Source organism: Equus asinus, chromosome 11, assembly GCF_041296235.1.
Source record: "Equus asinus isolate D_3611 breed Donkey chromosome 11, EquAss-T2T_v2, whole genome shotgun sequence".
In the NCBI taxonomy this organism is placed as follows: domain Eukaryota; kingdom Metazoa; phylum Chordata; class Mammalia; order Perissodactyla; family Equidae; genus Equus; species Equus asinus.
Genome location: NC_091800.1, coordinates 6,900,954 through 6,920,962, shown reverse-complemented (window position 1 = coordinate 6,920,962; position 20,009 = coordinate 6,900,954). Strand labels below are relative to the sequence as shown.

General features: G+C 44.0%; 1 protein-coding gene and 1 long non-coding RNA gene across 6 annotated transcripts; one reads left to right on the top strand and one right to left on the bottom strand.

The window, feature by feature from the left end:
* The first annotated feature begins 266 nt into the window (after nt 1–266).
* On the top strand, nt 267–18,601 carry C1QTNF9 (C1q and TNF related 9). 4 transcript variants are annotated; one of them, XM_070520409.1, is made up of 5 exons: nt 307–396; nt 2,518–2,676; nt 11,087–11,273; nt 15,990–16,052; nt 17,637–18,601. In XM_070520409.1, the coding sequence occupies exons 3-5, from the start codon at nt 11,108–11,110 to the stop codon at nt 18,407–18,409; spliced, it is 1,002 nt and encodes a 333-aa protein (XP_070376510.1). In that variant the 5' UTR covers nt 307–396; nt 2,518–2,676; nt 11,087–11,107; the 3' UTR covers nt 18,410–18,601. The 4 variants fall into 4 exon arrangements, with proteins under 4 accessions (XP_014698708.1, XP_070376512.1, XP_070376510.1 ...); XM_014843222.3 differs by lacking the exon at nt 2,518–2,676 and having other exon boundaries at nt 267–396; XM_070520410.1 differs by lacking the exons at nt 307–396; nt 2,518–2,676 and adding an exon at nt 2,251–2,402.
* On the bottom strand, nt 11,816–18,303 carry LOC123288896 (uncharacterized). 2 transcript variants are annotated; one of them, XR_006532502.2, is made up of 3 exons: nt 18,167–18,303; nt 16,129–16,235; nt 11,816–11,953 (listed from the first exon to the last, which is right to left on the bottom strand). It is a non-coding gene; the product is annotated as an uncharacterized lncRNA (long non-coding RNA). The 2 variants fall into 2 exon arrangements; XR_011506834.1 differs by lacking the exon at nt 11,816–11,953 and adding an exon at nt 12,009–12,146.
* Nucleotides 18,602–20,009: the final 1,408 nt, after the last annotated feature.

Sequence of the window (20,009 nt, the reverse complement as noted above, 5' to 3'; positions counted from 1 at the left end):
CTGGTGCTGTTCATCTTCAGGTTTGCCCTGTTGGCCCATAACTGACCAAGGTCAGCTGACCAGCTGCTCAAGCAGAGGCACGATCATCCCTTTAAGGGAAGAAACCTGCTGTGGGGATTCCTACCTCCAGACTCCGGTTGAAAGTGTACCTTACAAGACAAAGGGAGCGAGTTTTTCTCAAATGGTGCTGGTGAATTTGCTACCTGACTCAGAGCGGCTGCAAGTTTTGAAGCTCTTCCAAGACATCTTGTGCCGACTCTGTTCCCGCCTCTTCCTGCTATTTTGTAGATACATCCACCCGGGAATTCCGGGTCAGGAAGGCAGGATTTTCTTTCCTTGGCCCTTAATTCCTGGTTTGCCCAGCACCTGGGTGCAGCCCACAGCCCTGGGGGTCAGGTAAGTGCATTAGAAAACAATTTCTTTACATTCATTTTAAGGCATCGGTGTCCTAAAACAGCTCTTATATTATCAGAGTGTGATAATCCTGCTTATTATCTGCAAAGTAGGCAGATGTCGGTGGGGTTGGGGAGGGAAGGAGCCAGCGATTCAAATACCCTTCTGAGGAAGAGGCTAAATGGGGGAAAAGTAGAATTTTGAAAATCTTCGGCCAGAACTCTGCACACTGACTGGGAGGAGTGGTGAAACCACAGGACAAATCATGAGAGTAGCAGACTTTCCTACTCAGCTTTCTAGAGAAGCTCATAGATTGTCTTGCACAAATTTCAATGTGTACATTTTTATGTTTATGGCTATATTGATTTACACAGTGTAGTTTAAAAACAAGCCCCTTCAACAGGTTGAAGAAGAAATATATAAAGTGTACAATGTATAGAGCACCTGGAAGGAAATGGTCAGTGAAGGAAATTCAGAGATTTTAGAATCTTAGACTTTCGAATCTGGGAGGGATGTTGGGGGTTCGTCCATCCCTTGCATTTTATGCGCAAAAGCGGCAGAGGCTCAGAGGTCTGGAGTCCTAGTAAATGTTGCTCAGCTGGGTTCTGGCAGGTGTTTATTAAATCTTAGTTTTGGGGAAGTAAGACTCTGAAAGAGTAGAAACTCTCAACCCTGGCTGTGAATTAGGGATGTCATGTCCTTGGAGAAAATTCATCAGGAGGGCCACTGAGTAACCTTTTAGTGCGAAATCAGTAGTGAAGGAAAAACAGGTCAAGCATGGGAGAAACAGCCCAGAAATAAGAAGTTAACTAAGACCCTGTTTTATTTGGGGCTAAAAACAGTACCTCCAAAGTCACCTGCAGCCTGTGCCCCCTTGCCCCAAACCACATCAGTGCATCAGATTTATGAGGTCATAGCGGCTCCCCAAGGCTTCTGACCCCGTGAACTCAGCGTTCAGCAGACTGATTGCATCTGTTCTCCAGGCATCACTGATTGTACTCCTCTGTCTCAGGCAGTGACGATTGTTGGTTTTTTAATGTGTCGCCAGGAGGGGTGTATACCCAGGCAGTCCTCAGCCACTCTGACTATTGGGCTAACAGACTACGACGTGCACAAACCTTCCTCACTGTGGATGAGTGCCCACACCTTTGACAGCAGAAACCTTGCATTAGCCAAGATCTAGCCTTAGCTGTGCATAAAACAGACCCCAAATAACAGAAGCTTAGTAGGCAAGTTAGTAGTATATTTCTCTCTCCTGTCAAAGATGGGCTGCTCGGCCAGGTCTGGTCTGTGCAGTCATCAGAGACTAGGATTTTTCTGTCCCCAAAGCGTCACCCTCCTTTTGGGACTCTAAATGGCTCACCACCCCATGGGCACCCCAGCCACAGGGACAGGGAGGGGCAGGGAAGGGCACACTGCCTCCCTCTAATGGTGGGCTCCACAAGTTGCACATACACTTTTGGTCACTTCCCACTGGCGAGAATCTAGTTTCCTGGCAATATCTGGCCTTCAGTAGTCTACTGTGGGCAGCCGCATGCTCAGCTAGAATTTCTATTCCCGCGGAAGAAGCTGAGAAGAGGTTTTGGAGAAACTAGTGATCTCCACCAAAAGCATTACGACGATTGGCTTTAACATCCACTCCCCTACCCAGGTGATGATTTGCACACATGTGGAACCAAGATAATATTCTTTCATTCATTTAGTTATTCAACAAACATTTGACTGTGAGGTCCTAAAAATAAGAAAATGGAAAGATGCAGTCACTATCTTCAAAAGCTCCCAGGTTGGTGCCTGATCAGTGCTGGCTAGTCTAGGGCAGCGTGGAGAACAAAGGGGGAGTGGTGGCCGTGATTGGGTGACAGAAGACAGAGGGAGGGCGGGAGGGAAAGATGGGCGACCGATGGGAATGGCTCTAGTGCATTTTGGAGAAACACCAGACACAGGAATTAGAAGCTGGGCCTATTAACTGTGGATGAACTCATGAAACTGGCCATCCAACCCATGACTCTGTGAGTAGCACAAATGTAATTTTCTATTTTTAAAAATAACATATTAATATAATTTCTACTATATTCCTTGTACAAACCCTCATGTCCCTTTTCTATGGTTCCTTGTTGGAGATAGTGCCACAGTTTATTTCTCTGCTTATTTGGGAGCGAAGCGTGTTCCATTATTCAAAATCACTGCCGACGGTCGTCTTCACACTGCGGGGGTAGCAGCAAGCTGGACACAGGCTGCCTCTGTCGAGTGCAAAACTGGTGAAGGAGCCACAGAAGGACAAAGGTTTGCTTTTATCTCAGCTCTTCTCTAGCTGGAGAACAAAACGGAGTTTATTTCAATTTCATACCTTTATGATCTTGTGGCCTTTCTATTACCAGAATAATTCTAACACATATTTGGAAAAATACAAGAAGAAAAAATGTAGACCTCTTAACAGAAGTTGGTCTGTACGATTTAGATTTGACTGCTACTGGTCACTTCTGAGTTAAACAGAAGAGCCTGGTGTAGATTATTCATGGAATTTGGCTCGAAAAAAACTCCATTTCCTGGAGTGGCGTAAGTTTGTGACTTCAAAGGGAAACATCTGTATTTCCTTTTCCAAAAATACTCTGCATTGAATTGGACCCTGTGATATTTAGAGGCTTCCAGAAGATGGCAGTACAATCCTTTGGATGACAGAATTGAGCTGGTTTTACAATATATATGGAAATATTTTTATAGACACTGTAAAAAAGCATTTTTTAAAAAGGAAACACTCCCATAACCCTGGCGTTCTAGAGTAACCATGTTCATTTGGATAGGCTTGCTTCTAGTTTGTGTCAATACGCCCGTGTGATTACATGGTAACCTCATAACACGTGCAGCATTTAATCTACTTTTAAAAAATTCAACACAACATATATCTTTTACATATTTCTACGTAACCTTCATAATCAGTTTAGTGGTTCCGTAATATTCTGCTTCCTAAACCACTCGTCTTACACATTACACAGCATGCCCTTCTTCGCCATTATAGATAGTGCTGGGGTTGAAATCTTTGGCACACGAATTTTGGATTACCGAGGAGAATTTTAGGGATGAGATTACGGGGTCAAAGATATGAACGTTTTCTCGTTAACTCTGAAGGGCTGGGCAGCCACACGCTGCCTTCGGTGCTGCCTGAGGATCTGGGCTCTAACCAGTCACATCAGCTTTATGTTTTGTTTTGCTTTCTGAGAATTCAAGTAGTTTTTTTTAAGTTAATTTTTGTTGAGTTTGTGATAGTTTACAATCTTGTGAAATTTCAGTTGTACATTATTGTTTGTCAGTCGTGTTGTAGGTGCACCCCTCACCCTTTGTGCCCACCTCCATTCCCCCTTTCCCCTGGTGGCCGCTAATCTGTTCTGTTTGTCTACATGTTTAAATTCCTCATGTGAGTGGAGTCATACAGAGATTGTCCGTCCCTATCTGCCTTATTTCACTTAACATAATTCCCTTAAGGTCCATCCATGTTGTCGTGAATGGGATGATTTTATTCTTTTTTATGGCTGAGTAGTATTCCATTGTGTATATACACCATATCTTCTTTATCCGGTCATCAGTCGATGGGCACTTAGGTTGCTTCCACATCTTGGCTATTGTAAATAATGCTGCAATGAACATTGGGGTGCATGGGACTTTTGGAATTGCTGACTTCAAGCTCTTTGGATAGATACCAAGTAGTGGGATGGCTGGGTCGTATGGTATTTCTATTTTTAATTTTTTGAGAAATCTCCATACTGTTTTCCATAGTGGCTGCACCAGTTTGCATTCCCACCAGCAGTGTATGAGGGTTCCTTTTTCTCCGCAACCTCTCCAACATTTGTTACTATTTGTTTTGGTTATTTTTGTCATTCTAATGGGTATAAGGTGATATCTTAGTGTAGTTTTGATTTGCATTTCCCTGATGATCAGCAATGATGAACATCTTTTCATGTGCCTATTGGCCATCAGTATATCTTCTTTGGAGAAATGTCTGTTCATGTCTCCCACCCATTTTTTGATTGGGTTGTTTTATCTTTTGTTGTTGAATTGTATGAGTTCGTTATATATTATGGAGATTAACCCTTTGTCAGATATATGACTTGCAAATATTTTTTCCCAATTAGTGGGTTGTTTTTTTGTTTCAATCCTGTTTTCCTTTGCCTTGAAGAACCTCTTTAGTCTGATGAAGTCCCATTTGTTTATTCTTTCTCTTGTTTCACTTCTCTGAGAAGACATGGTGTCCGAAAAGATCCTTTTAATACTGATGTCAAAGATTGTATTGCCTACATTTTCTTCTAGAAGCCTTATGGTTTCAGGTCTTACCTTTAGGTCTTTGATCCATTTTGAGTTTATTTTGGTGAATGGTGAAAAAGAATGGTCAATTTTCATTCTTTTACATGTGGCTGTCCAGTTTTCCCAGCACCATTTGTTGAAAAGACTTTCTTTTCTCCATTGTATGCCCTCAGTTCCTTTGTCAAAAATTAGCTGTCCATAGATGTGTGGTTTTATTTCTGGGCTTTCAATTCTGTTCCATTGATCTGTGCACCTGTTTTTGTAGCAGTACCATGCTGTTTTGATTACTGTAGCTTTGTGGTATGTTTTGAAGTCAGGGATTGTGATACCTCTAGCTTTGTTCTTTTTTCTCAGGATTGCTTTAGCAATTCAGGATCTTTTGTTGCCCCATATGAATTTTAGGATTCTTTGTTCTATTTCTGTAAAGGACGTCAGTGGGATTCTGATTGGGATTACACTGAATCTATAGATTGCTTTAGGTAGTATGGACATTTTAACTATGTTTATTCTTCCAATCCATGTACATGAAATGTCTTTCCATCTCATGTCGTCATCCATTTCTTTCAGGAAAGCCTTGTAGTTTTCGTTGTATAAGTCTTTCACTTCCTTAGTTAAATTTACCCTGAGGTATTTTATTCTTTTGTTGCGATTGTGAATGGCATTGTGTTCTTGAGTTCTTTTTCTGTTAGTTCATTATTAGAGTATAGAAATGCTACTGATTTATGTAAGTTGATTTTATACCCTGCAACTTTGCTGTAGTTGTTGATTACTTCTAAAAGTTTTCCAATGGCTTCTTTGGGGTTTTCTATATATAAGATCATGTCGTCTGCAAACAGCGAGAGTTTCACTTCTTCCCTCCCTATTTGGATTCCTTTTATTCCTTTCTCTTGCCTAATTGCTCTGGCCAAAACCTCCAGTACTATGTTGAATAAGAGTGGTGATAGAGGGCATCCTTGTCTCGTTCCTGTTTTCAGGGGGATGGTGCTCAGTTTTTGCCCATTGAGTATGATGTTGGCTGTGGGTTTGTCATATATGGCCTTTATTATATTGAGGTAATTTCCTTCTATCCCCATTTTGTTCAGAGTTTTTATCATAAATGGCTGTTGGATCTTGTCAAATGCTTTCTCTGCATCTATTGAGATGATCCTGTGGTTTTTATTCCTCAGTTTGTTGATGTGGTGTATCACGTTGATTGATTTGTGGATGTTGAACCATCCCTGTGTCCCTGGTATGAATCCCACTTGATCATGATGTATGATCTTTTTGATGAATTGCTGAATTCGGGTTGCCAAAATTTTGTTGAGAATTTTTGCATCTATGTTCATCAGTGATATTGGCCTGAAGTTCTCCTTTTTTGTGCTGTCCTTGTCAGGCTTTGGTATCAGCATGATGTTGGCCTCATAGAATGTGTTAGAAAGTGTTCCATCCTCCCTACTTTTTTGGAATACCTTGAAAAGCATAGGTATTATATCCTCTCTAAAAGTTTGGTAGAATTCCCCAGGAAAGCCATCTGTTCCTGGGGTTTTATTCTTTGGGATGCTTTTGATTGCTGTTTCAATCTCTTTACTTGTGATTGGTCTGTTCAAATTGTCTGCTTCCTCTTTACTCAGCTTTGGGAGGTTGTAAGAGTCCAAGAATTTATCCATTTCCTCTAGGTTATCCATTTTGCTGGCATATAGTTTTTCGTAGTATTCTTTTATAATCCGTTGTATTTCTGTGGAATCTGTTGTTATTTCTCCTCTTTCATTTCTGATTTTGTTTATCTGAGCTTTCTCTCTTTTTTTCTTTGTAAGTCTGGCTAGGGGTTTGTCAATTTTATGTATCTTCTCAAAGGACCAGCTCTTTGTTTCATTGATCCTTTCCACTGCCTTTTTTGTTTCAATAGCATTTATTTCTTCTCTGATTTTTATTATTTCTCTCCTTATGCTGACTTTAGGCTTTGTTTGTTCTTCTTTCTCTAATTCAGTTAGGTGTAATTTGAGATTGCTTATTTGGGATTTTTCTTATTTGTTAAGGTGTGCCTGTATGCAATGAATTTCCCTCTTAATACAGCTTTTGCTGTATCCAATATGAGTTGGTATAGCATGTTATCATTTTCATTTGTCTCCAGATATTTTTTGGTTTCTTCTTTAATTTCTTCAATGATCCATTACTTGTTCAATAGCATACTGTTTAGTTTCCACATCTTTGTTCCCTTCTCAGCTTTTTTCTTGTAATTAATTTCTAGCTTTATAGCATTATGATCGGAGAAGATGCTTGTTATTATTTTGATTTTTCAAAATTTATAGAGGCTTGCCTTGTTTCCCAACCTATGGTCTATCCTTGAGAATGTTCCATGTGCACTCAAGAAAAATGTGTATTCTGCTGTTTTTGGATGGAGTGTTTATATATGTCTATTAAGTCCAACTGTTTTAGCTTTTCGTTTAATTCCACTCTTTCCTTGTAAATTTTCTGTCTGGATGATCTGTCCATTGATGTGAGTGGGGTGTTGAGGTCCCCTACTATTATTGTGTCATATTTGATATCTTCTTTTATGTTTGTTAGTAGTTGCTTTATGAACCTTGTGCTCCTGTGTTGGGTGCATAGATGTTTATAAGCATTATTTCTTCTTGATGTAGTGTCCCTTTGATCATTATATATTGACCCTCTATATCTCTCTTTACCTGTCTTATCTTGAAATCTGCTTTGTCTGATATAATAATTGCAACACCTGCTTTCTTTTGTTTGCCATTAGCTTGGAGTATCATCTTCCACCCCTTCACTCTGAGCCTGTGTTTGTCCTTGGGGTTGAGGTGTGTTTCCTGGAGGCAACGAAGTATTGGATCTTGTTCTTTAATCCATCTTGCCACTCTGTGTCTTTTTATTGGAGAGTTCAATCCGTTTACATTGAGGGTGATTATTGATGCATGAGGGCTTAATGCTGTCATTCTGTCACTCATATTCTGGTTTTCCTGCATTTCCTTTGTTTCTTGTCCTGTGTGTTTTGGCCTAACCACTGACTTCTGCAGTTTCTTATGCTGGGTTTCTTAGCTTTTTCCTTATTTTATTTTTTGTGTCTCTGTTCTGTTATTTAGCTTAGTGGCTACCCTGAAGTTTGTATTCAGAATCTCGTGCATAACATAGTCCATTTCTGTGGCCTCTTATTTCCTTAACCTAAACTGATTCAGTGCCTTTCCTCCTCCTCTCCTAAGTTATTATTTTCACCTCTTATTCCAACTTGTGTTGTGAGTTTGTGGTTAAAGTGATAAGATTGTCCTTGTTTTTGGTGTTTTTATTCCCTTTATCCTAATGCTATAGTTTAATATTTGCTATCCTATTCTGATTCTATCTATTTGTCTCCTTACTCTGTGTTTTGTGACCCCTTTCTCCCTTTTTTTCTTTTTTCAGATATGAGGGACTTTTTGAGGATTTCTTGTAGGGGGAGCCTTGTGGCTACGAAGTCCCTTAGCTTTTGTTTGTCTGGGAAAGATTTAATTTCTCCCTCATATCTGAAGGATATTTTTACTGGATAGAGTATTCTTGGCTGAAGATTTTTATCTTTTAAAGTTTTGAATATGTCATTCAAATCTCTCCTAGCTTGTAAGGTTTCTGCAGAGAAATCCACTGAAAGTCCGATAGGGGTTCCTTTGTAAGTTATTTTCTTCTGCCTTGCTGCCCTGAGTATTCTTTCTTTGTCATTCAGTTTTGCCCTTTTTACTAGTATATACCTTGCAGTAGGTCTTTTTACATTGACATATCTAGAAGATCTGAAAGCTTCCTCCACACACATTTCTCTCTCATTCCCTAGATTTGGAAAGTTCTCTGCTATTATTTCTTTGAGCACACTTTCTGCTCCATTCTCCTTTTCTTCGCCTTCAGGTATACCTATAATTCTTACGCTGCATTTCCTCATTGAGTTGGCTATTTCTTGGAGATTTTCTTCATTTCTTTTTATTCTTAGTTCTCTTTCTTCCTCTGTCTGGAGCCATTCAACCTGTCTATCTCCAGTTATGCTAATTTGCTCCTCTATGGTGTCCACACGGGCATTCAGGGAATCCGTATTCTGTTTTATCTGATTCATTGTATTTTTCATCTCTAGTATTACTGATTGATTCTTCTTTATAGTTTCAATCTCTTCTGTGAAGTAACTCCAGAACTCGTTGACTTGTTTCTCTATATTTTTCTTTACCTCATTGAGTTTTTTGATGATAGCTATTCTAAATTCATTGTCGTTTAGTTTACTTATTTCCAAGTCCTCAGGACATAATTCTGTGTTTTTATTGTTTGTCTTCTGGTCTGGAGTTTTTATCATCTGTTTGATGCTAGAACGATTTTTTCACATAGTGATATTATTTGATTGCAGTTATAGCCTGTCGCCACTACATGGGGGTCGAGAGATGTGTATTCTGAGCCCTCCGCCTTCAGCCAAGATGGTGTAGCACAGTGTGGGGTGGGGGGCACTTTCTCTTGCACACAGACCCGGGTTTCCCAATCAGCTCTCACTATCTGGTCTCCTGGGGTCTTGGCTTGATGAGGTCACTCCATGTGAAAGCTTTTGCCCCATTAGAGGGCTTCCCTCTGGGCTGCAAGGGTGCTAGGGAGTCCTGGGTGATCCTGTGAATGTGCGACCCCTCCCCCACTCCTTCCCTCATGGAGCCTCCCGCCGCAGTGATCCCAGTCTTTAGGGGAGGGAGCGAAGTTCTCTCTTACTCCATTCCAGCTCCTCCAAAGGGGACTCCAGCCTCTCTGCCCTCTGTCGTTTGGCTGCTGTGGGTCTCTGAGGTTTCCTGTGCTATCAGGATATTTTTTTGTTGGAATATGGTTGCTCCTTTTTGTTGTATGTTGGAGGGAGAGAGTCCTGGGCAAGCTCAATTTGCCATCATGCTGATGTCACTCCTGTTATTATCTTCTTTAAGTCTTAAGATATCTACCATGATACTTTCATTCCATTCAACACATATTTATTCAACCTGATCTTACAGGCTTAAGTTGGAGTACTGGGAACACAATAATGAGGAAGATACAGTCTGATTGTTAGTCATGCAATTATATAAGCAAATGTAACCTCCTACCATGACAGGGGCCATGAAGGAGAGGGCTGTGGTGCCACGTGCCCCTCCCTGGGGAGATATGACTGGGCAGGAGGGCCTACGAATCCCATGTGCTCACACGACTGTGGGGTCTGGCCTTGTCCTCTTTGTCAAGAACACGTCTCCTAATTCACTCCTCTCCTGCAGGTCTCAGCATTGACTTAGCTCACGATGAGGTTGGAAAGCAAATCGTTAACTTGACTGGGGGACTTGAAAGCGTACTTCTCAAGCTGTGTGCCCTCTGGTGTGTGTGCATGTGGCCTTCTTCACAGTGGCCTCCTGTAAAACAAAACCTCAAACACATCTAATCACAGTAGGACTGCTTGGAACGCTTTACTATTTTTTAACTTAACTTTATTTTTTTTATTGTGGTAAAATATACACAACATAAAACTTACCACTTTGACCACTTTGAAGTGTACAATTCAGTGGCATTAAATACATTCACGTTGTTGTGCAACCATAACCACCATCCGTTTCCAGAATTCATCTTCCCAAACTGAACCTCTGTCCCCACTACAGACTAACTCCCCAGCCTCCTCCCCCAGCCCCAGGCAACCCCCATTCTACTTTCCATCCGCATGAATTTGACTGCTCTAGGCACCTCGTATAAGTGTAATTATATACTATTTGTCTTTTTGTGTCTGGCTTATTTCACTTCACATAACGTCTTTAAGTTCATCCACATTATACCATGTGTCAGAATTTCCTTCCTTTTTAAGGCTGAATAATATTCCATTGTACGAATATACCACATTTTGTTTATCCATTCATGTGTCGACGGACATGTGTGTCGTTTCCACCTTTTGGGTATTGTGAATAATGCTGTTATCACCATGGGAGTAGAAATATCTGCTGGAGTCCCTCCTTTCAGTTCTTTTGCATATATACCCAGGAGTGGGAGTTATGGATCAAATGCTAATTCTATGTTTGCTTTACTGTTTAAAATGTGCTTTCATGCACATTGTGATCAAATTTGGTTTTTACAGCAGCCCTGTGAGAGAAATAAGCATTAATCTCTCCGCTAGCTCCAAAAAGTGGTTTGCCCCGAGTGAAATTGTCAGTGGAAGTATCCTGACATGGAACTCGGCCTTAATCACTCACCCTTAAGAGTGATCGCAATCACACGCGTCCCTTCCAAGGACAACGTACTTCTGATCATGAGCAGCAAGGTCTGCTACCAGCTTCTCCCCTGACCTGCCCTGACCCTTCTGTCCAAGTCTGACCAGGGTGGGTCCAAGGAACAGAGTGCAGTGCAAGAAAGAGAGGCTGTGTCATGGCCCCAGCAACAAAGGTTTCTCCTTTCGGTCTGTGTTTCCCTCTTTTAGTTCAGCTCTGACACCTGAGCCATGAGGATCTGGTGGCTGCTGCTTGTCACTGGAATCTGCACAGGGAAGGTGAACTCACAGGACACGTGCAGGCAGGGGCACCCTGGCATCCCGGGGAATCCCGGTCACAACGGCTTGCCTGGAAGAGATGGACGAGATGGAGCAAAGGGTGACAAAGGGGATGCAGGTACTGACCCCTGGCAGCCTTCAGCTACTCCTCCATCTGTCCCTCTGTGCCTTTTACCTCACTCACTCACTCATCATGCGTGTGGTCATCACCTGCCTGCTCATCCCCTTCCACCATCCACCCCTCACCAGGCAGATGCTTGTGGAGAGCCTGCTCCAGGCCAGAGTCTGGGTCAGGTGCTGGGGACAGTGCAGGACAAGACCGACAGGACCCTGTCCTCTTGGACTTTCTCCTCTAGTGGGGATGCCTGTTTGGGAGCCATCATCTCTGATGCTACAAGACCCTTTTCAGGAGTACGGTTATATGACGTCACAGATCTGCCCCAGGCGACAGGTGTGAGGGACCTTTGGCACATGGGGCCTGCAGAGGGGTTTGATTGCTAGGCACTTGACAGACAGCACCTAGCTGTGGTGCAGGTGAGAGTCACCACCTTGCCCTGTGGGAAGGCAGATGATGCGGAGTGACGAGAACACAAAAACGGATAGTGACCTGAAGTGCACAGCTGCTCCTCAGGTGTCTATGCCATATGCTGGGACCCACACCAAGGTTTTGGGACTAGAGGACAGGATCCAGCCTCTGGGAAGGAGATTTGCAAAAGCCAGGATGTGTGTGGTTTCCATAACACCAGATGACTTTTGAAGGGGTTTCTTGAGCCCTGGTCTGACCACAGAGTCGCATACCTAAGACACAAGCAGAATGATCTGAGTGCAGGAAGAAAACATCAAAACTTCTATTGAGGGGGCCGGCCCGGTGGCGCAGTGGTTAAGTTCGCACGTTCCGCTTCTCGGTGGCCTGGGGTTCTCTGGTTCGGATCCCGGGTGCGGACATGGCACTGCTTGGCAGCCATGCTGTGGTAGGCGTCCCATGTATAAACTAGAGGAAGATGGGCACGGATGTTAGCTTAGAGCCAGGCTTCCTCAGCAAAAAGAGGAGGACTGGCAGTAGTTAGTTGAGGGCTAATCTTCCTCCAAAAAAAAAAAAAAAAAACTTCTATTGACATTTTAAAAGACAAATGTAGGTGAAGAAAAAAAATTGAGCTTTAAAAATATTTACTATATGAATTGGCATGGGTAGCCTCACTTGGTTTATTTTCATTCAGTGTGTCATTCGGGGCCTGGCACGCCTCCTGTGGGAAGAGTGGGAGCCCCACAGTGTGAACAGGCTGGCTGGGAGCCCTCCCATGCTCACCGCCCTCAGCACACTGTGGGGTGTTGCAGGCACTGTGCCCGGCAGGGATATTCAGATTATGCTATGGAACTGTTACACGCGGATGGGTGTCTGCAGTGCTCCCGGAAAGAAACTGAAGATCGAAGGTGGATGTGATAATGCAGCATGAAGGAATCACAGGAGAATAGCAGCGCCATCGTTTCTGTGCTCAGTGCGCTTCAGCAGCGCACTGCCAGGAAAAACAACAATGAACCAGGCAGTCTGACAACAAGTCCCCCCAAAACTAGAAATATTAAGACTTTGAGCATGTGAATTTACATTTACATTCATTAACATGAACCCCGTCCTAGCCGTAAATGGTCCTCTGAGATATTGGTTATTCACAGAAGGAAGCACCTCAATGAATAAGTCATGTCAGGACTCTGTGGAACGTGCACACAAACCACTGCCGTTTTTTCTCAGCAATACATTAAGTAGTACAAAGTCTTCACCAAACTTACTTATAAATATTTAGAAGCCTTTTTTGAGATTTCTTAATCACATCAGAAGATGTTCCTCTGGCTAAATTAAAAATGGTTGAAACAAGACACAGAAAGCAATTTGAAGATGGACTAAAATTAATGCTTTGCCAGCAAATGCTGTTGGAATATGGATTTTTAAAAAGCCTTTGTTAAGACTTGGAGAAGCAAGTATTAGAACAAATTACTTAGTAGGGGAAGTCTTCTGTACAGATGAATGGAGTATAGGTGTTTCTGGGTGTCCCCTGCTCGTGGTGTTTGGGGGTCTAGCGGGTTTATTGGGTGGGCTGGATGAAGCCGTGTCACCAGGAAGCAATGTCATTTCTCTCCAACCACTGCCCTGCAAATCTGTTCTGTGAGGTCTCCTTCTGGATAACATCCCAGTAAGTCCATGTCACTTTTAGGCACTAGACCTGTCGCATTTCTGGGTGGTAAAAAGCCCAGTCCAAGATAATGGCAAATCCTCAATCTTAATGAAATCCATTCTTCGACCCCCACACTGGGACCACAGTGTGTGTGTGTGTGTGTGTGTGTGTGTGTGTGTATGCATACATGCACAGAACAAGCCTGAGTCTTGATGAGTCCTCCACCTTTCCCTTCCACTCTCCCTCCTCGCTGCGAGGACCACCTTTGACTCCAGAGACGGGCTGGGCCGGTGAAGAGGGGTCAGAAGATGTTACTTAGTTGCTGCTGTTAAAATCTGGCATCGGCGCCCTCTGAGGAAGATGACCCAGCGCTGGCTCTTCTCTTGTGAGATTCTTCTGGGGTTCTTTGTGGACCTTCTGTGCCATTCCTGGGGATGGGCAATGCACGCTCGCCTAAGTGCACCTGAATGTCCCCAGTCTCTTCCTGTGCTCTCTTGCTGTTGGGGTCCCCGTGCCTTGGCAGCAGTTTTCTTGGCAGGCCTTTACTGATCATCTCAGGCCTGGCTCCTCTGGAGGCAGCCACCTGGCCTGCATGGAGCTCGGAACCGTGCCCTGCAGACTCAGGAGCGGTGGGCATTCCCAGCGCAGATGTCCTCTGTGCTGCCTTTCGGGCAGCTTCACTTGGCTGCTTCTTTAGACTCTTCTGGTTGAAAGTCAGGCATCAGTCATGACCTCAAACTACCTGGGCCACATTCTAGCTTTCCCAAAAAATCTGAGCACACTTTGCTCCAGTCCAAGGCAATATTTCTGCAGCTCAGCACCCTCTGGCCCAGGGGGCATGGCAAGGTGAGGTGGTGCTCTCACCTGCTGGTAGCCATCCCCTCTCTCTGACTCAAAGAGGGGCGGGGGGGGGGCGTGTTTTATTTCCAAATGTATGGGGTTTTAATTTTTTAATTTTATTAAAAATATTTTATATACACAAAAGGAGACAGATGACAGACAGGTAGATAGCTGAAAAATAAAGACAAATGCTCATGTATCCAACACCAGATTTCTCAGCTTCTCCCCTGTTGAATCTTTCTCCTTCTTCCTCAATGGTATTCATTCTTTCAAGTGTTACATCTTTCTTCAAAGCATATATGTTTTATATATAGTTTATATGTATTATATATAACATATATGTTTCTTTTTTCTTTCTTCCTTTTTTTTTGGTGAGGAAGATTGGCCCTGAGCTAACATCTGTTGCCAATCTTCCTCTTTTTTTGCGTGAGGAGGAGTAGCCCTGAGCTAACATCTGTGCCCATCTTCCTCTATTTTGTATGTGGGATGCTGCCACAGCATGGCTTGATGAGTGGTGTGTAGGTCCATGCCTGGGATCCAAACTTGCAAACCCTGGGCCACCAGAGCAGAGCAGACAAAATTAACCACTACACCACCAAGCCAGCCCCAAATATTGTTTCTTAGAAGTACATTCAATCACATTTCTCACACTAAAAATTAACTTCATCTTTAGCTTACCCTCTTCACAGGTATTTGTGTGCATGTTTTACAATGAACACGTTTTTAGAACATTACCTGTACATAATTTAGAAACATATAAATGTACATTAGGATGGATGTTCACTCTGTTACTCGGATGATGAAAGCTTGGAGGCCACTGTTCTAGAGAGTGGAGGGAGAATTAAGCAGGGAAACCAAGACAAGAAAGGGGAAGAGGACTCATTCCTCAAGTGGGCCAGTGATGGGGGGATGGGGGGGCATCTGTAGGGGTCACTGAGGCTCAGAGACTCCAAGGACCCAGGGCCTGTTGGGCGCTTGGGCTCCCCGCCCCGCCTGGAGTCCCAGGAGACCAGACTTGTCACTGATACAAACCTGCCTGTGTCGGTCCTGTGTTGGCACCTGGAAGCTTGCCCAGCCTGCCCCTGTCACCCACAGCTGGCCGGTGGTGCTGAAGTATTGGGTGCCTATGGATGGGGGAACCAGCGTCGGGTGCCCTGTGGCCTAGTGAGCTCTTCTGCCACCATGCCTGGAGCCACTTCCATCCTGCTGACTCAGAACACCGAAGCTGGACTCAGGGTAGCCTGTTCTGAGCATCAGGACTCTTGTATGGTCAGCAAAACCTCACTTGCTGGAGATTCCAAATGGGGTCTGCCATGCCAACTTGATCACTGACATTTACCACCACTCTAAGGCGCTAGAGAGATCCTTCCAGAAGCCTCCCTTCCATCCCAAATAGCAGCATGTGACCATAGTCATCTGTGTTTTCATAGGAGGCTAGTAAACCTTCCACTCCACTCTCCACAAGGTGATAGGAAGGGAGCAGAAGTGAGAAAGCCACCCAAGCCTCCAACATTCAGTGACTGCTCGCGTTCTGTCACATGAGAAAGACACCTTCATGGCCATCTGAGTGCGCAGACTCCATTCTCGTCCTTCCCTCTTGGAGCTGGGTGCTTGGGAAGTCCACCAAATCCATTTCATAATTCACTTCTTTTACACAACTCAGCAGCCTTGCTGCTCACTCACACCTGCCCCCCCCCCCCACCTGCACTTGTGTGTGTGGAGAGAGTGTGTCAGGACTCGCCAGCCTCCGTCACTGATTGAGACCAATATCTAGGAAAATCAGAACCGGAATTTTAACTCTTGTCTCTCTTCTTCTTCCCACCTAGGAGAACCAGGACGTCCTGGTGGTCCAGGGAAGGATGGGGTGAATGGAGAGAAAGGAGAACGAGGTCAGAAACTGTGTTCCATTTACCACGCTCTAATTCCGAACTATCAGTGATTTAACAATAATTATTAAGTGCTTACCAAGGACAAGGCCTTGACTAGGCTCTGAGGATGATGCAATGACAACAGCAACACAGTTCTTGCTCTCCAGAAGCTCATGATTCAGTGCGGAGACTGGCAAACTGCTTCTATAACGGGCCAGATAGTAAATATTTTCAGCTTTGCAGGCCATATGGTCTCTGTCACAACCACGGTCACGGCACTGCATAACAACATTTCAGTCACTGACGGACCACATATATGATGGTGGTCCCATAAGATTAGCGCCATGGAGCCTAGGTGTGTGGTAGGCTGTCTCTCAGTTTGTGTAAGTGCACTCTGTGACATTCGCACAACAACGAAATCACCTAATGACGTGTTTCTCAAAATGTATCCCCATTGTTAAGTGACGCATGACTACTCAACTCTTTCACTGTAGCAAAAAGCAGCCACAGACGCTACATAAATAAGTAAGGCTGTGTTCCAGTTTATGAAAACAGAAATTTGAGTTTTATATAATTTTCATGCATTGCAGAATATTATTTGTGATCACTTAACAACGTAAACCATTCTTAGCTTGTGGGCCACACAAAAACAGGCGAGAGGCTGGAGTTGGCCCGCGGGCCATAGTTTGCAGAAGCCTAAATTAGTGGATGCGCCTTGAGGAGCGAGACTGAATTTTGACTGAGTGCATCCGAAGGGGGCACTCGAATTGGGCCCTGAGGGTAGTGAGGACTGTTGTGACTGATGCGGAAGGAGAACGGTCTGAATGGCAAACACATAGAGTGTTTGCTTTGTGCTAGATTGTTCCAAGTGCTGTTCATGTATTGACTCACTTCATACAACAGCCTGTACATGAGGTAGTGGTAGATCCCAGTGTCACAGATGAGGAAGCAGAGGTGTGGGTGGCTACTCAGCTTGCCTAACGTCCCACTGTGCACAAGCGGTGGAGACAGGATTGAATCCTGGCATTTAACTCCAGAGGCCGTGCTCGTATCCACTACTCTCCACTCAAGGCGGAGGAAACGGGAAGCACCGAGTCTGCAGGCAGAATGAGGAACAGTGCGACACACTTGGCATGGTGGGCAGGCTGGGCTGGACAGTAGAGAGCAGTGAATGCCACACTGCAGACTTTATTTTGTGTTCACTTGATTGAGGAGCTTTTTAGGGGATGCCACAGAATTCGGGCTGAGTGTCAGTCTACTGCAAGTCGCCTGAGTTAACCTGCCTTTCGCAGTTCTTCCCTACTCCAAAGACGTGTTCTGCTAAGGACGGCGTTGTTTAGCAGCCAGACAGCAGCCAGACGGTAAAGAGTCGTAATTTCTAATGTGAGCCCTGACACTAATTTAGTAGACAGCAGTCAGAAGGTGTTTGCGTGTGTGTGCGTGTGCAATTTAGGAGTGAATTAATTTTCAAAATCGAAGCATATCTTGAACCTGTGTTCTGCCTCATCTCGTTTGTATGCTCAACAACAGAAAAACTAAAGTTGTTTTTCACAAGGTAATGTCTCACAAATTGTCCCTTCCTTTGTTCTTGCTTGTTCTACTTAGGAGCAGATGGAAAAGTTGAAGCAAAAGGTGTCAAAGGTGATCAAGGCTCAAGAGGATCCCCAGGGAAACACGGGCCAAAGGGATTCGTTGGGCCCATGGGAGAGAAAGGCCTCAGAGGAGAGACTGGCCCTCAAGGGCAAAAGGGGGATAAAGGTGATGTGGGTCCCACTGGTCCAGAAGGGCTCAAGGGCAACACAGGACTGTCAGGCCCACCTGGCCTCCCTGGCCCCATAGGCCCCATTGGAAAGCCTGGTCCCAAGGGAGATGCTGGACCCTTGGGGCCCCAGGGTGAGCCAGGAGTCCGGGGAATGAGAGGCTGGAAGGGGGATCGAGGAGAAAAAGGGAAAATTGGTGAGACTCCAGTCTTGCCAAAAAGTGCTTTCACTGTGGGGCTCACAGTGCTGAGCAAGTTTCCTTCTTCAGATGTACCCATTAAATTTGACAAGATCCTGTATAACGAATTCAACCATTTTGACATAGCCACGGGGAAATTCACTTGCCACATTGCTGGGGTCTATTACTTCACCTACCATGTCACTGTTTTCTCCAGGAACGTTCAGGTATCTTTGGTCAAAAATGGAGTAAAAATATTGCACACCAAGGATGGGTACACGAGCTCTGAGGACCAGGCCTCGGGTGGCACCATCCTGCAGCTGAAGCTTGGGGACGAGGTGTGGGTGCAGGTGACAGGAGGGGAGAGGTTCAATGGCTTGTTTGCAGACGAGGATGATGATACAACTTTCACAGGCTTCCTTTTGTTCAGCAGCTCATGACAGAGAAGCGTTTGCAAAGCTGCCTCACCATCCATCAGAATGAGCTGGGTGAAGACGTGATTAGATGATTTTACTATATTAACTACTCTCATTATTGTAATAATCATAAAAAGCTGAAAGTAGGAAAGTTATTCCTAAAACTGATTCTATGTAACTTACTGTCTTTCCAAGAGTAAATTTTAAAATACTTACATTGCTTATTATAATTTATTTAATATTTTTTTATCATTCCCATTATCTGAAGAATCCTTTGCATGTGCCTTTCCTGTGAAAAGAATGTGCTGGTATCATTCTAGTGCTCGAAGGAGCCATATTATGATTTCTCTCTCATATGAATTTCTGAAGACATTAGGGAGAACAAAAAGGAAACTGTTTATTTCATTTAGTGACTAATAAGAGGTTTCCGCTGGTGACAATGAGATGTCCCAGAACACTGCTCATTTTCTAACTTAGGTTTTAATCACCATTCAATTCAACAAAGAGTCGATTAGTAAACTGTTTGCCAGACTTGAATCTGTCTTAGTTTCCTAGGATTGCCATAACAAAGTACCACAACCTGGGGAGCTTAAAACAGCAGAAATTTATTCTCTCACAGTTCTGGAGGCTAGAAGTCCACAATCAAGGTGTCAGCAGGCCAGGCGTCCTCCGAAGCCTCTAAGGAAGGATGCTCCCTTGCTGCTTCCAGCTTCTGGTAGTCCTAGGCGTTCCTCGGCTTGTGGAAGCATCACTCCTAGCTCCACCTCCATCTTCACATGGCTGACTTCCTTCTGTGTCTAGCTGTGTGCAAATTTCCCTCTTCTTATAAAGACACCAGTCACATTGGATCAGGGCCCACTCTACTCCAATACGACCTCATCTTAACCTAATTATATCTGCAAACACTCTATTTCCAAATAAAGTCACATTCAAAGATAGCAAGGGTTAGCACTTCAGTGTATCTTTTTGGGAGACGCAATTCAACCCATAACAGTCTGCTCTCTGGTACGTCCCAAATTCATGTCCTTTCACATGCAGAATACATTCACCCCATCCCAACATCCTCAAGTCTTAACAATTTCAGCACCAACTCCAACTCTAAAAATCTCATCTAAACATCATCTACTCAAAGTCCCCAGTTTCATCATCTCAACCATTTAAGTTCGTTATAGATAACAGCTATTGTGTGACTCATCCTGGGGCCAAATTCTTCTCCATCTGTGAATCCGAGAAACCAGACAGCAAGTTATCTGCTTCCAAAATACAATGGTGGGAAAGCATAGGATTGGCAGTTCCATTCCAAAAGGGAGAAGTAGGGAGAACAAAAAGGGACCACGGGGCCCAAACAAGTCCGAAACCCAGTAGGGCAAATTCTGTTAGGTTTCCTTCACTGTTTACCTTAAGAAAGTTCTAAATGAGCTATGCAAAAGAAAAAGAAAACTGGACAGACACCAGAGTTACAGTTGGAAGCGGAGGATGGGGATGAAGTTATGAAGAGAATAGGGAAAAGGGAAACTTACCCTCAGGCCATAGTGGACACTTCTTGTTCAGACAGGTGCCACCCACTTCCCTTTTTTCTGGTAAAAGTATCCTCATGTCCGCTCCCAAGCCGAGTCTTTCAAAT